The sequence below is a fragment of the Hippichthys cyanospilos genome, chromosome 1, assembly GCF_059441005.1.
Source record: "Hippichthys cyanospilos isolate Australia breed blue-spotted pipefish chromosome 1, RoL_Hcya_1.0, whole genome shotgun sequence".
Classification (NCBI taxonomy): domain Eukaryota; kingdom Metazoa; phylum Chordata; class Actinopteri; order Syngnathiformes; family Syngnathidae; genus Hippichthys; species Hippichthys cyanospilos.
The window spans coordinates 14,818,303-14,834,422 of NC_142369.1; the positions used below are offsets into that span (position 1 = coordinate 14,818,303).

General features: G+C 38.4%; 1 protein-coding gene across 11 annotated transcripts in view; it reads left to right on the forward strand.

Annotated features, from left to right (window-relative positions):
- Nucleotides 1-16,120, forward strand: part of LOC148429385 (potassium channel subfamily T member 1-like) — a 64,173-nt gene that overhangs the window by 26,610 nt on the left and 21,443 nt on the right. For 10 of the 11 annotated variants that reach the window (XM_088409878.1, XM_088409910.1, XM_088409937.1 and 7 more), the window contains 13 exons: nucleotides 9,422-9,501; nucleotides 10,179-10,284; nucleotides 10,409-10,474; nucleotides 10,894-10,942; nucleotides 11,281-11,340; nucleotides 11,892-11,966; nucleotides 12,137-12,220; nucleotides 13,816-13,910; nucleotides 14,253-14,433; nucleotides 14,503-14,667; nucleotides 14,762-14,898; nucleotides 15,229-15,292; nucleotides 15,437-15,545. In XM_088409878.1, coding sequence (XP_088266004.1) covers nucleotides 9,422-9,501; nucleotides 10,179-10,284; nucleotides 10,409-10,474; nucleotides 10,894-10,942; nucleotides 11,281-11,340; nucleotides 11,892-11,966; nucleotides 12,137-12,220; nucleotides 13,816-13,910; nucleotides 14,253-14,433; nucleotides 14,503-14,667; nucleotides 14,762-14,898; nucleotides 15,229-15,292; nucleotides 15,437-15,545 — 1,271 coding nt within the window. Of the gene's footprint in view, nucleotides 1-2,069; nucleotides 2,109-9,421; nucleotides 9,502-10,178; nucleotides 10,285-10,408; nucleotides 10,475-10,893; nucleotides 10,943-11,280; nucleotides 11,341-11,891; nucleotides 11,967-12,136; nucleotides 12,221-13,815; nucleotides 13,911-14,252; nucleotides 14,434-14,502; nucleotides 14,668-14,761; nucleotides 14,899-15,228; nucleotides 15,293-15,436; nucleotides 15,546-16,120 lie in introns of all 11 variants that reach the window. The other variant, XM_088409929.1, reaches the window with a different exon arrangement.

Sequence of the window (16,120 nt, forward strand, 5' to 3'; positions counted from 1 at the left end):
CAGTCACATTTTACCACGCTGTCATCTTTTGATAGATCGATTCAGTCATTTTCCACTTTGTCCTTCTGTACCGGTGGGTGCCAAAAAAATGTATCATGGAACTTCCAATTATTTCAATAATTTGATTCGAAATGGGAAACTTGTATCCCATACTGGGTCATAATACACAAAGTGAAACTTTTCAAGCATGTATTAGTTTCAGTGTAATAATTATGATAAAAAGACAAAAATAATTGAGTTTGGATTTGAAGATTTCATATGAAACACTAAAAAGAAGTTTGCATGTTCTCCCCTAGCCTGTGCGGGTTCTCTCCAGGCACTCTGGCTTCCTCCCACACTCATAAACATGAATGGCAGGTGTACTGAATATACTATACTGAATATACTCATATTATTGCCTACAACCCTACATTGTCATTATCTGTAATGAATTCGGCTGTAATCCATCCCTTGACTCGCATGCTTGAAAAACAAACTAATGAAAAAAGAAATTAGTAAATTAATCTACAAATACATGTGTGATAGTGAGCTTTGTGAGGCTAAAATTATTGTACCATTCACTCATAATTACTTAGAAATCAAAACCCTCGAATTTGGTGATGAGATTAATATTTTACCATGGTTTTATCTGAGACAAAGTGAGTGGTGATTTTTTTTCAATTCCATTTTACTGTTGACTCATCCCGAAAATGTAAATGTTGTCGACTTTATTAGCCTCAAAAATACTTTACAGATGCACGTTAGTGATATAGTACCAAAACAAAGGAATACCAGAACAGTCAACCTTATCAAACCTTACATTAACAGCTCAAATTTTCTCTGACTGGTGGTGTCCTTTCCACAAATGAAACTACAAATCCCATTTGCCCTTGAAATTGTTGCAGAGATAATACCCGTGTGCGAGGCCCTCCCTCTTCAGATCCGTTAGTCCTTTGCAGGGAATGTGGTTGAAAGCATGCTTCCAAAGTGCTCCCATCTACTTGTTGTCTTGCTAGCTCAGCTCCTGCTTGGGGTTTTACATCTGCTGCACAGAGGTGAGGTGAGCATGATTTGCTTCACAGAACATTGGCAAATGAAGATATCTGAAGGGCACAGAGATGCTAATTGCATGAATATGGATTCATGTTATTTACAGTGCCAAGACTGTTTTGAAGCTTGTATCACTTATGAGTTTTCAGCCTGTGCCTTGATCAAGCTGTTTGCAATCTGATATCATCTTTATTGCCAACACAATTGCTGCCATCAAAGAGCTCATAGACCTTGTTGCTATGTACTGTATCCCTGACAGGCTAGTGAATTATCGACGGATTGCTTTATTGTGTACGTGTGGCATGTAAAAGACAATTGTTACGTTTCATTGAACAAGCGTGTTTCAAATGAGACTCGTTTTCACATCAAGACTGTCAACGCTGAACTGAAAGTCACAGAAGTGAATAGGTTCGACAAATTAGGAGTGAAAAAGTGTGCATACTTCATAGAAAAACCACTAAAAGCAGCTGTTAGTCACAAACAGCCGCAATTGGGCGTATTATTGAGTCATTAGGATTGAGTAAATGACTCAACCACGTTTTCAATATGGCAAGATGCTTCAGATTAATGGGATGTGGAGGTCCTCTTTTGTGACCCAGCTACTTCCCGGGCTTAATGGAATCTCCATTAGCCCATTTGGGAAGGCGTAAATGGGTTGACTCCTTGTCAGGAACTTTTAAACCATGAAGCCCTAACTGCCAAACGATCTGCTATTAACCATAGCCGCATCAAGATAAATCAATTTCATTTGATTTCAAATTGATTTGTCAGTAATTTTTTCCTCTATCCTGGCATATCAACGATCAGCATTTCCTCTTTCTTCCAAGCCATCCATCTTGGGATAGTGTCCCAAGTGTGTGCTCACTGATCTCCCATGGTTTGCATTGAGTTTGTTTTTTCCTCCTCAAGCATACAGACCATCAGCATTTGTTGGTGGAAGCCAACCAAATCTGCGGCAGAATCCTTTTCTCTCTGTCCTAGCTTCCCTTCCTCTTGCTTTCCTAACCGTGCCTATCTGTGTCCATGTGTGCTGCGTCCAGGTATCAGGAGGAATACAGTATGGACTCAACCAATGCCCAGTAAGTTTCTGGCAGCATCATGCTTGCATGGCATGGATTATGTCTTCATAAGGTTGATAGCACAAAGGAGGCATTGGGAAAACAAACACAATGGTACACTGTCCACTTGTACACTGATTGTGCAAACATCACCCTGATCATTTTCGATGGTTTTACGTTTAAGGCCTGAGCAATGATATTTCTACACAGTGCTCATAATGAGCCTGTCATTTACCTTTTCACCAGTTGCTGTGGTGACAAAACCTCCTAAAATGAGAGAACAGAAAGCACAATGGTTGTTTTTTTTTTAAATTTAATTCAAACACCACACTAAATGGTGAAAGGGCTATTTGTGTGTAAAAAGTGGCCAGCTTCTGAGTTCTCATTGGATCCTCACATCACCGTTGTCTAAACTGACTGAGCACCGATCCATTTCAAAGCGCGATACCTTTGCATGCTACAACTCCCCAGTCATACATAAATGAAGCAACATTTGGGAGTGGTTGATTCTTCCCACATCAATTTTGCACAAATTACTTTTTTGTTTTGCATTTTCCACTGCCTAGCCATATCTTTACGATCCTTTACTACTGTTAGAAAATGGAATTTGATCCCCGGGGGCATACTAAGTGGTAAGCTGTAAGCTTGTTGACATGCGCTCTTTACCTTCACCCTGCCCAACAAGAAGCTGTTTCTGTCAAATGGCTGAGTGATGTTATTGCCACCTTCTCTGAGTGAATGGGATGACAGAAGCAATTTGAATGAGTCCCATAAATATTTAAACATTGCTGTGGTCATCATTTTCCTGTAACGAGTGCAACCCCAAACACCTGACATCAAACTCACTAAATTTCCTGTGGCAGACAATAAGGAACATCAGCTTTCGATCATATTAACTCATTCAGTGCCATGGACAATAATTCTCATCTTTTAAAATTGTAATAACAATATTAAATAATAAAATTCTGGTCCAATATATTTGTTTGTTTTTTTTATGGAGAGGAGCTGTCACCCTTGACTAATGCTTACCTAATATAAGTCAATTGAGCATTGTAGTGATAACTGTGACCATTGGATGGCAGTTTCCACACTTTTCACACGGCTATTATCTACATGCAATTCAAAGTAAGGAATTTAAGTCAATCTTTCATATGATACCACCCATATTTACATAGATATAGCACACAGTATTCTGTTAGCCTTGAAAGGTGAGTGAAAAAGCTAAAAATACTGGCCCTCTAGAGGTTTCCTTTTCCAATAATGCTTGGCACTGAAAAAGTTAACTCAACATACTGGTGCTCCAAATGTCAGCCATTTACTGGCCATCCAGTTTACCTCGAGAGACACATCATTCAACGCAAAATACTTGTTTACAATAATATATTCTACGCATCCCCACAAAAATAAACACAGCATTACCATTGCATTTGGAATTTGAATTAAGTCACAATGCGCACCTATTTTTATTGTAGGTGGCTTTCATTTTGTCACTTTCTGTCGGCTAATACCGGCATCATATTTACTCGGGTAACAACCAATAATGGCTTAACTTGCAAAAGTCACATGACTGAATAACCCGTGTTTGGTCGTTACCTAAATCATGAATAATTATATAATTTTCAGTCAACAGCAATTGACAAAATGGCCGCCCCTTGAGATGGACAAAAACAGGTGGATTTTGCTGTTTAGTTCTTATTTCACAAATATAAGAAAAATACATAGTATAAATCCAGCAAAAAAATCTGAGGTTGACCAGCATCCTGCAGCAGCACACTGGTAGCTTTGCATACCAACCTTTTATTAAAATTGCTTTTTCGAAATTGTGACATTGATGAGCAGGTTTTCTTACTACCTCTGCACATTTGAGTCCAACAGCATATCAGATCTTAAAAGACTTTTGACAACTGCATTACATCAGCATATATTTGAAATGCACATTCATCAGGAAACTTTTGCAATGGATTTTAAATTATAATTATGTGGGTTTAGCCAGTTGCTCCAGCATTTTGTTTGTTATAGTCATCATACAGCCCGTAATGATGACTCAATGAACCTAAAGTGATTGGTACCTGAATTTTTTCCTTCATATTTTGAGGCCTCCGGCCATTAAGGTCGTTATTCAGTGATCATATCAAACTTATGTACAGTACTTAACTTAGGTATTCTGGACTTGAGCCAGTTCCACAATATCTTCTCCGAAGGCGGAGGAGGATATGAGAAAAGACAATTCAGCCTTTTGAATATTCAGGACAGCGGGGCATATTTTTAGCGTGCCTGCTGCCTTTATATCCCAGGTATGGTGCCTGCCTTTTTCGAACAGGGGATAAATACAGCAAAGTATAAATAAAACTGTTTTCAAGCTGCGAAGGAGAAAGGTTGATGCTGTGCAGCTTCCATACTGCTTACAAGGCAACTTGAGCAAATGAAATGTCACCACACCACTGGAAACTGTCATTGGGTAATGGTCGCGAACAGTACAAGGGCTGATCTTTTTGAGGCCTTGATTGGAATAATTGCACAACCAGCTTTCCGTCAGTTATTGTTTATGCAGTTAACAATGAAGACATTTTGTTATCTGCAATAAGAACCTGTTTCATTAGCTTCACAGGCTAACATGTTAGAAGTGCAAGCAAACGAGCAAAGCTGAACTGGAAATGTATTCATACACTGAGATATTTATGTCCACTAGTGAACTTATACCTTAACTGCAGTTTGTAAAAAACAGTTACATACGTACATAGATGCGCACACAAAAAATCTGCAAATTAAAGTGTATGAAACAGTGTGGATAATTAGGACAAGATTGTTTTGCAGCAAAAAAGAGTACAGAGTATATTAAAGTGTTCTTAAATGTTGGGCATTTGAAATTAGGTACCAACCAATATAATTTGGTGTCGATCCAAGATTTTAATCATGCAGCGAGCCGATGCTACAAGAAGCAAAACAAGCAGAGAGGTTCATAAACCATCAACATCGTGCCTTCGGCATGTTCATAAAGATAAGGCCATGTTACAGAAACAGTATTTTGGTCATTAAATGATCCAACTCAAATCCTTACAAAACATATTTAGTATTAGTAAGAATACAAGCCTTAATAACACCCTAGCACGCAGGTAAAAAAAAGAAAACAAAAACAGCTGTACAGTTTACAATGACTAAACACAAACAAAGCATTTAAACAAACAATAATGTTACCTTTTGCCATTTGCACACAAAAATATTGGACAAAACAGAAACATACTTTTAGCATACTTTTAGACTGCTAGCATAACAGGATATTTCTATTACTAATACACTAAAAACTTTTGTTAAAAAAAAAAAAAAAAAACACCTAGCCATCAAATGGCAATAATAATTTTATTGTTTTGGCTTGTGAACAAAAAACAAAAATAGTAAAGTATATGTCCTGAACTATGAAGATGCAGGCAACCAGTTGTACTGTTTATCATTTTTTCATGACAACCTGATGGTTAGATCATCTGCCTCACAGATATGAGGTCCTGGATTTGAATCTCTGCTCTGAGTGGTCATTTCATGAGTGGACCAGATTTTCAAAACTGAAAACCCGGACATTATAAATTTGCTGAAAATAAAATATGCAATAAATTCTCACTAGCTTTGGCTAATACCAAATGATATCTTTGTTGACAAGACAATGCTTTCACTTTGATCCCACTTTTTTTTTTGCTTTAGTCCCAATGTTGAGCGAATGTAGTCACATTTTTTTCACCACAGAAACTTGGCATGCAGCTGTTCTAATTTTGGTTTGTCCAATAAATAATAAAACGTTTCCACGTTGCCTCTGTTTTGTGATCAGGCACTAGTCATTGCTGTTTAGTGTATTGAATAAGTACTGTATTTCTATAGTTTTTTGAGATGTCCTACTGTGTGATTGGTCATTGAACACACCTCCAGTCACCTGCGTAAGGGAGTACCTTACTCTCTTTCTTTTGCTTCTTCATTTAACTATTGATCATTGTGAGCAAGCTTTTTTCTTCCAAAGTTGGCACACAACAACTGTTGAGTTCTAAAATTACACTTGTACAGTAGTTCTCAACCTTTTTTCAGTGATGTACCCCTTGTGAAATATATTTTCAACCAAGTACCCCTTAACCAGCGCAAAGCATTTTTTGGTTAAAAAGAAAAAAAGAATTAAAACATGCCATCAGTGTCTGATTTGTTTTACTTTGGACCCATGCAAACTTCACTTGTGTTGGTCCATAAAAAATAATCAACCTAAAATGTCCTCTTTTGGATCATAGAAGAAATTTTAAAATGAAATAATTATTAATACATATTTGTTCCCACAAAAAAATCATCAATATAAAGTGTCAGAACTGTTTTGAAAAGTACTTCTTATAAATAAATATTTGTCCAAAGAAAAACATTCAATTTAATAAAGTGTTTATGAACTTATATTTTCCTAAAACAATTAATTAATTCAATTTTTCTTTTTAAAGTATTGTTGCATGCTTGTTCGTTTAATTTAAACTCTCGAGTACCGCCTTACGTAGTTTGAGTTCTGGTATGCAGCTACCATGTTTGTGAAAATAAAACGATAAAATTGGTTTATCCTATGAATGGCTTTGACTTCTGTGTGGCTTAACCAATTAGTTTGCAGACTGGACTAAAAAAAAAAAAAATGGGACATCAAGGCCTTGTGTTAAAAAAAATGACTCCAAGGATCCACACCAGTCAATGTCCTTCTCAAACTGTGAAGTCTAGTTATTTTGTTTTGGTATTCCAACTTTCTTCTACATTATGAAAACATGCATGTTATACTGTGGGTGCATTTGAGACTCCGGATTGTCCATTGGTGAGAGTGGACAAGTGCTCTCAAGAAAGGATGAATCATTTATCACTATACTGCCTATAGCGAAACGTACTCATGTTCTTCATGTTTACCCCGCCGTTCACATTCGCCCTGTCGTTGACTCCTTAGCATTCTAAGGTTCAGCTTCTTTGTATTCAAGAAAAAACACATAGAATGGACCGATCACAATGTTTCTCTCCCATTTTGAACAAAACACAACAATAAGCACTCTATTCCATCCAAGTCAGTGTGCTACTATTCTCATCTCACCCTCCCACACGAAGATGCAGACAAACACACGGCACGATGTTCAAACAGAGCGTGACATCACAGCAATTATTATTAGATGGGAGTTTATTTTGGAGTCCGATTTCAAGTTGAAGTGCTTTCCGGTATGTAACTGCATGGATGTTCACGCCGCTGTGTGCAAAGCTGGGTAAACTCTACGCCTTTGTCGCTGCAGCATATGTTGGACCTGACAGCTGTTTTCATTAGAGACCACCTGGTCCGCATACATTATTGATCAGATTCACTGCATGGCACTTTCTCATGTGATCAAGTAGAAGTCCATGCAGGTGATTCACACGGATTACCCGCAGCTGTATATTTGGGTGAAACGAAGTCTCTGCGATGGGAGTGCCTGTAAGTTTCAGCTTGCGGTTAATTCCTCATTCTGAAAGCACACAGACACGTGAGTGAGCGCTTCCTGCCCTGGAAGCTGTATCCATGGCGACAGAGCCAATTGGATACGACGGGGGAATTAGCCTGGGGAATGCTGCATTTCTTATTGTCTTCCTCCTACTCCTGATGTCGGCGGCGGCAATTGCCCTATTGCTCTCTCGTCTCCTCCCCGACTCTTTTGTGCCTCATATTCATCTTGTCAGCTCCGTGTTCCTTTAATAACTCCCTCTGTGTTCATTAGCGACAATGAGCCTTGCTGCAAAACGGAACTCGCATTCATCGGCGCTCCCTTCGACATCATCATCGCAGCTTAAATGGTCATTTGCTTCACCGGGGTCGTTAAAATGTTTTCTGTCTGCTTTCCTTTAGATTTCTATTATTAATGAGTGGACACACAGGTGTCTGGTTCAAAGAACAGAATGTTACAGGAGATGATTTGGACCAATGGAAAGAAAAGGAGAGGTGCAGGCTTTTTACTTTTTTTTAATCAGAGTTTACGCTCAAAAATTGAACTACAGTAAAAGAAAGACAAACTGTTCAGAATTGTGAGAGCTATTTTTTTCTTCACATCACTGGCCCTAATCCTCTTGAATCTAGGCAAGGGCAAACACATACACATTTTAACCTACAATCGTTGATGCAGAGCCAAGAGACCAAAAGCAGCATTATGTTTCATGCTGATGGAATTCCCCCAACAGCTCGTACAGAAAATGTATTTGGCTGCCTTGACACAAGGAATAACTTTAGCTAACTTAGCATGAACTTAAGACAAACTTATGTTGCCTTGCTAGCTAGGACTTCATTTACCTCCTTCATTTATCGCTCCCTCGCTTTATCCCTGCTGCTATACATCTCTGAGTTACACTTTAAGTCAATTCAGAATAATATTATTAAAACGGTGTTGTTGGATAAACCTACTGACTTACTGAGCATCACCTGAGCTCCTCCCGACTCCATATTATGGATGGATAGATTTTTCTTGTTTTGATTGAACACAATGATAATCAGTCTGCTTTCATAGATGACTTAAGAATCCTGGAAACATTTACTGTTGAGAGGCTGGAACTAGAAGGATTTGGACAATTTTAGGTTTCCACAGTTAATTGATTATCAAAAATAAATTTAATTGATTATTGATTAGTTATCAAGTAATCACTGCATTTCCAAATTCAATAGATGTTTTTGGAAGGTTAACATGACTAAAAATAGATATTTCTGGAATGATACTTTTGTAGACTTTACACTAATTTGATTGGCTTGATGTTGATCGACTGATATTTGCCATTTCATGCAAATTAATGTAATCCAATGTCATAATTTGCTCAGCGATCAATGGTATCTTTGTATTGAGGGACAACGTTATTTGCTGTAGCAACTAATGTGTATATATATATACATATATATATATATATATATGGATGTCAGTTGGGATGATATCCCAAGTAAGATGTTCAGCAAATCATTTCCAAAGTCAATTTAGTATGTCCAATACACTAGCCATGCATGGTTTTTGGAGTGTGGGAGGAAGCCGAGGGCTCGGAGAGATAAGGACAACCAGAGATTGAGTGGGAGGAGCTATTTGGCTTGTCAAATAGTGATGATGACTTTTTTTGTCTCGCTCCTGCCACACCCCTTCCCCCCATAACCGCAACAGTATGTTATTTGATATAGGATAAAGAAATGCATCTAACTGTTCTGTTGTTTTATTATTCGTCAAGGCTGCAATGATGCCTTTCTGTACTAATCAATTGAGAGCATTAACTACTTTGTTGTTTGAAGACCTTTGCATTTGCATAGAATTGTGAACATTTCAGACTGTATGCGACTGTTCTCCCAACAGGGTACAGGTGGAGTTTTACGTGAACGAAAACACCTTCAAGGAGAGGCTGAAGCTTTTCTTCATCAAAAACCAAAGGTCAAGTAAGTACAACAGGCGCCACAGTGGTAATATCCAACAAAGCAATTTGTTTGAAGGCTCCCAGTGAATATTTGCATCGTGTTGGGAAAATACACTCAATGATGAAGCATCCAATCTCAGTCTCACTTGGGGTTTTGATAATTATATTAGGCCTCCTATTAACCCTCATATTGAAGATGGTGGCTCTAATTCATATTTGAGAGGAAGGAGAGCAAATTGTTCTAATGAGGAAATACAAAAAACAAAGATGATCAAAACAACGTTGAGGAAAACACTGATGTCCTTCGGTAAAAGTCTGCTACAGGTAGAGATCGATTCTCAGCCGCGACCAAATCATTTTAACATCGATGTCTGGCTTGCCTCAGGAGGCGGCCATCACAGCTGGCACCTCCATTTGGTCAGAAAACACCACTGCAGCCAAGGTTCTGATTAATCACCATCAATCACTGCAATTCTCTCTCAAAAGCTCTGAGTTATTTAGTGATATTCTTTTGGGATTTGAAATCTATTCTCCCAGTGGGAACTAGCGTTGACGGGGTAAAAGAGCAGCGGAGGGCTCTATTATTCACGCCTCGTGACAAAATAACAACGCTGAGCCGCAAAAGCCAGAAAATCCAGCTGACACTTGCTTAAACGGAACAAATGTTGAGCACAGTCAAGTGCTTTTGTGCTTTCACAGGCTTGAGGATCCGCTTGTTCAACTTTTCCCTGAAGATCCTCACTTGTGCCCTCTACATAGTGAGAGTCAGCCTGGACGACCCCCAGGAGACTAATGGAAACCCTTGGTGACAATCTCTCAAGTTCATGAATCACATTTTTATACTGTGCAAATGGGACATTTGTAATAAGCATATTAAATGAAGATCATATTTGTCCTGGGCCATGCACTGATGCTCCTTTTTTTTCTAGTCACACTGCAATCATTCGGAACTCCAGCTGGCCAAATTCAGCAGCGGCCTCACCGGAAATCAAATGGTACGTTCGCCCTTGGACGACAACATACAGTGATACTGTACTTTGATTTTCGAGTTTATTTCCGTCGGGTTCACAAATCATGTTCAAAATGAACTATGCAGTATCAAGCAATTTCTGGAAGAATTGCAAGTCAATGTTGACATGTGGGATGTTGTGGAATGCTTTGGATTCATCTATCGTAATAGAATGATTTTGAAATAAACCGAAGTGTGACGATATTGTGAAAATGAAATTGTCGTCATCCAACTACAACCATGCACACATATTCTGACATGACACGGATAAAGATGATTGTTTCAAAACACCACAGTAATTAAATCCCATTATTTTGAAACTCACAAAAAGCTTGTCATTGGTCAGCAACAAAATATACTGTATATGCCTAACACTAATGGACGTACTGTATGTTTTTTTTAAAGGAAATTGATATTCTGGGTTACCAGACCTGATCCACTGTGGGCAATACAGGTGAGATTTTTTTTTTTTTTAAATACCCAATTTATTGTGTGAAGCTCAGTGTACTAATTGTTAGCATAGCTTCTTCACAGATTTGAGGTTGGAGGTTCAAATCTCTGCCCCAACCTTCCTGTGCTTGGTCATAAAATGACTTACACACTCACATTTTCAATATACTTACAAATTTACCAGCAGCCTTCGCCCCTAAGCGCCTCGACAATAAATCAAATTCTGTTGCATAACCTCGGTTAAACGAAAACTGGAAAGTTGTTGCCCTATGAAGGTTGAACAACACAATGAGTTTGATTAATTCCAAACTTTCATGACACTTGTTTTCTGCTCTACTTCAGGTGACGGTGGCTTTAATCAGTTTTCTGGAAACCATGCTGATCACATATCTCAGCTACAAGGTAAAGATCATTGGGTCACAGTCCATGTCCAAATGTATTGATATCTGTCTCCAAGTTTGTCCCGAGAATTGTTCCCAGGGGACAATTAAAGACCTCGCACTAATTCATTTCAGATTCAAATTTTCACATTAAGTTTATTCAGTCACTTCTGTTCTTCTACTAAGGCACAGATGGGCCTTGATTTTTTACTTTAATTTGCTGCGATCATGCGCCTAACTCAAAACAAGTGAAATCATCTTTCACCATTTTCAACAGAACAAAGATGGGGGTCACATCAGTTAACTGAGCGGCCAATAAATTAATTGTTTTTAGTTGTGGCTAAACATTGCAGGCCTGTGCATATTACAGTATATTTTATGCCTAAATGTGTTGTTTCACCCTTCGTGTTGAAATATCCGTTTCTTAAAGGATCACAGCTAACCAGAATTCACGTTAGTTTTGTTTAACCGGCTATGGCATTGTGTTTTGTCTGTTAGCATTAGCATTAGATACCAATGTGACGGACTTTGTGTGTGCGTGTTCTTATTTTAAACATTTTGACCCGCTTCCAGGGCAACATTTGGGAGCAGATATTCCAGATATCCTTCATATTGGAGATGATCAATACAGTGCCATTTATTATCACAGTGAGTAATTAGCGTGTGCTTGTCTAAATCAGTTTGATATTGAATTGTTGCAATCACTGTTCAATTATTGGATGCAAACACCACAACACTGACTGTTTGACCTCCCTCGTATTCGTTCTGATCTGTTGATTGAGTGCTATTGACTCCCTTTATCCCACTGCTTTTTCTAGATCTTCTGGCCTCCTTTACGAAACATATTTGTTCCTGTTTTTCTTAATTGTTGGTTAGCCAAAGGAGCACTGGAAAACATGATTGTAAGTATGTTTTAGATGTCAAGACACATCCTCACGTTATTTCATGTCACTGGTAATGAGTCGACGTCTCACAGGGTTTGTTTAGGTCAGCCGGGCTAAGTCTCGCTTGGAATAGGGATTAGAAAGCTCAGCATCAGAGGTGGGATGTGCAGTCACATTTCTGTTGCAGTTTAATAGAATTTGTCTCTGGAAAGACCCCTGTGTTTCTAATCGCAGCCTCTTTCAAATAATGAGACATTCTTCATTATTAATGCTTAGAAACCATGTGTCATATCAAAATGGGTCAAAATTTTGATAGTAATAATAATATCACAAACATCATTCTTTCATCCCCAAATGCCCCTAAAATAGCAAAATATGAAAACTTTTTTTTTTTTACAGATACTACAAAAGTTGTTTAGAATGAGGCATTTCTCAGTCCAATTTGATTTGGTCTACTGAAATAGAATTTAGATTTCCCAGTGTGTGTTTAAAATCAAGAAAATGGTGGGAATCTTGAAACTAAACATGCCATGAATGTATTTTTATGGGCCAGTGGCTACAGTGTTAGGAGGGTGCTTGAAACCGTTCCCATCTCATTTTTACAGGATCTTGTTGAAACATGCACCTTTTGGTCTTTTGAATGGTCATTTGGGAATCTTGAAATACTGGAGGAATTAAACAGCATGAGAACTTAAACATACTAAAGATAAGAACAGACGTCAGATTGAGGTCAGAAGGTGCTTTGACACAGGTGCAATTTGACATTTGTACGACTACCTTCTCATATTATCATATTTAAGGTATGTTTATGTCCCTGTAATGTATTTCTCCTGTTTGATGGCAATGTGCAATCAAGGTTTCATCTAATTGGTCAATATCATGTAAAATATTCCATTCCATATTGAATGCAATTTATTGCACATCTTTACAACATGCGTATTATACATGCCAATATCGTGGTGACAGCATTTTCTCAGTATTGTCTAGTAGTTGATAGGTACATAATGTAAAACTTGCATCATAGTAAAACATAGATGACCATGATCAGTAAATGCCCCCCACCCCTGCTATTAGAAAGCAGAATTTGCATAAATGCTATAGCCGTGTAACATATATCAAAATTGATCTTTTAACAGCAAGCCACTTGAGGTTGAATCACCTACGGCCAAGTAATTGGCCTCAATCGCTTCAAGGCACGATTTATTGAAGATCAATTCAAGAGATTTGACAGAATTCCGAAACCTCAGTCAACTGATCGTCATACCCATACCTAATTATTATGTATGTATTTTTTGTCAAAGACAAGGTGCTGTGAAAGTTTGAAAGTTGACCATAAAAAATGGGTGGGAGAACATCCATGTCCCACTTTCATGACCTTAGGTAGATAAAAGGTGACGTGAAATTCAGAGGAAGAGCTTCCTCTCTCGTCAGCCAGATGGCATAATCTGATGTGAAGCAGAGCGGCAGAGTGAGGCCACGCCAGACAGGCGGTGGCCTGCGAAGCATACTAACGCGCAACAACTGTTAACAGCAATCATTCATGTAACCGAGAAAGAAAAATACATACAGGAGCAGATGAGCAATGATGGCTAACTTTTTTTTTTTCATGTCAGAACGACTTCCACCGTGCCATCCAGAGGACACACTCGGCCATGTTCAACCAGGTGTTCATCCTCATCTGCACTTTACTGTGTCTGGTTTTTACTGGGTGAGTGCACATCTACGCAAATTAAACTTGAACACTTTTTTGTTGAAAAGTACCAGGGAAACAAATATATCCCCACACTAAGATGATAGAAAATTGACTTTGCTCTTTCGTTAAAATGTCAGTAAAATAATAAGCTATTTCAATGTCTGTGACATTTATTATCATGATGTATGGCCTGCGTTTTATTTTAGGAATAAACCTTAAAAATACCTTGCACGCGCTAATGTAGCCGAGCAGACATAACCAACCACTCTTTTCTTTAATTTAACATCTGCTCGTGTCTAAAAGAATTACTGATATTTTTTCTTTGATGCAAATTTGTGTCGTTCCATTTGTGTGCAGAGCATGTGGCATTCAGCACCTAGAGAGAGCTGGAAAGAACCTGACCTTATTTGACTCCTTTTACTTCTGCATCGTGACCTTCTCCACCGTGGGCTACGGCGATGTGACGCCCCAGATCTGGCCTTCGCAGCTACTGGTGGTCATCCTCATCTGCGTGGCCCTGGTGGTGCTCCCGCTGCAGGTAACTAAGGTGGAGGTTGGTCAAAGCAGCTTCTGTGCATTTTGGCCTTCAATGGCTTTTGCGTTTCAGTTTGAAGAGCTTGCGTACCTGTGGATGGAGAGTCAGAAATTAGGCGGCAACTACAGTCGCCATCGAGCACAAACGGAAAAGCACGTGGTGTTGTGCGTCAGCTCGCTGAAGATTGACCTGCTGATGGACTTCCTCAATGAGTTCTATGCTCATCCCAGATTGCAGGTATAGTTTAGAAAGTTGAGTTGTCTGTTTGCACATTGCTCTATGATCCTTTATTTTGGTTGAACAGCGTCTTCACTTTTCTCTGTCTTGCTAGGATTATTATGTGGTGATCCTGTGTCCAACCGATATCGACATTCAGGTTCGCCGCATCCTCCAGATCCCCTTATGGTCCCAGAGGGTCATCTACCTTCAAGGTTCTGCCCTCAAAGACCAGGACCTGATGAGGGCCAAGTGAGTGACTGCATTCTCACAAGAATGTCACTTCAGCTGACATGTTCCTTGCTAATACCTGCTGAGGAGAACTTAGTTGGTCAGATATTTTTGCCTTAAGTATCGATGACTTGCCTCCAATACTAAGTAAAAAAAGGCTGCTACCAGCCTGATTTCGATACCTGGAACTGTACTTGTATTCACCCATTATCACTGTAGAATGACATAAAAAATATTTTATTGAAGCCGTTTGGACAGATCGATGGCATTTCCTTTCATTTTGCAGAAAGAGTTAAGATACAAGTTTTTGAGTTACACGGGCGGTCGCAGCACTTTCTTCTTCTGTTTCAGAATGGATGATGCCGAGGCATGTTTCATTCTCAGCAGCAGGAATGAGGGTGACCGAACTGCTGCCGTAAGTCACACTCAAATTTGGACACATCACACAATCTAGACCTTTTTGCATCAAACTATAAACTATCATCACACCTCAGCAGCAAAGCAGTATTATTTATTACTCTTTGCTGCCTAAATCAGTAACTGTGCAGCTCTTCCACAGGATCATCAGACTATTTTGCGGGCTTGGGCTGCAAAGGACTTTGCTCCTAACTGTCCACTCTACGTGCAGATTCTCAAACCAGAAAACAAATTCCATGTTAAATTTGCTGGTAAGTCAAGTACATACAGTACACATTTCCTACACTTTTTGGAGACATGTCTTGAAGCACATCAAGACAATAATCAATTAATAGTGACGTTGCAAAAGAGTGGAAATTCTCCAGTCAAGTTTGTGAAACATTTTCATAAATGCTAAACTAGGTCATTTTTTTATATATGGAGGATTAGGTTAACATGGATATATAACTATGTTAAATTCAAACCTTTGAGTTAGTTCATTGTTGTATTCCTATGAAAAATGTTTATGAAATTTTATGAAATAATTAATAGGCTATTTTTACCACTCAATTGATTGATTGAACAAATAATAAACACATTTCAAAATCTGAGAACAAAAACCCCCAAAAAGCATATATAATATATATATATATATAAAGCCTTTTGTATGTTTCTAATACTGTATTTTTAAAACTCTTTTTGAACACAGCCAAAGATGTAAAAAAAAAAAAAATTCAGTTTAATTTCACAACTGTTCAAAAATTGACACCTTTCACAGATACAAACATTTGCTTTACATTTATATCTGGAGATGGCAAAGTAAAGAGAAGAAAGGCTTGTTGTTTTC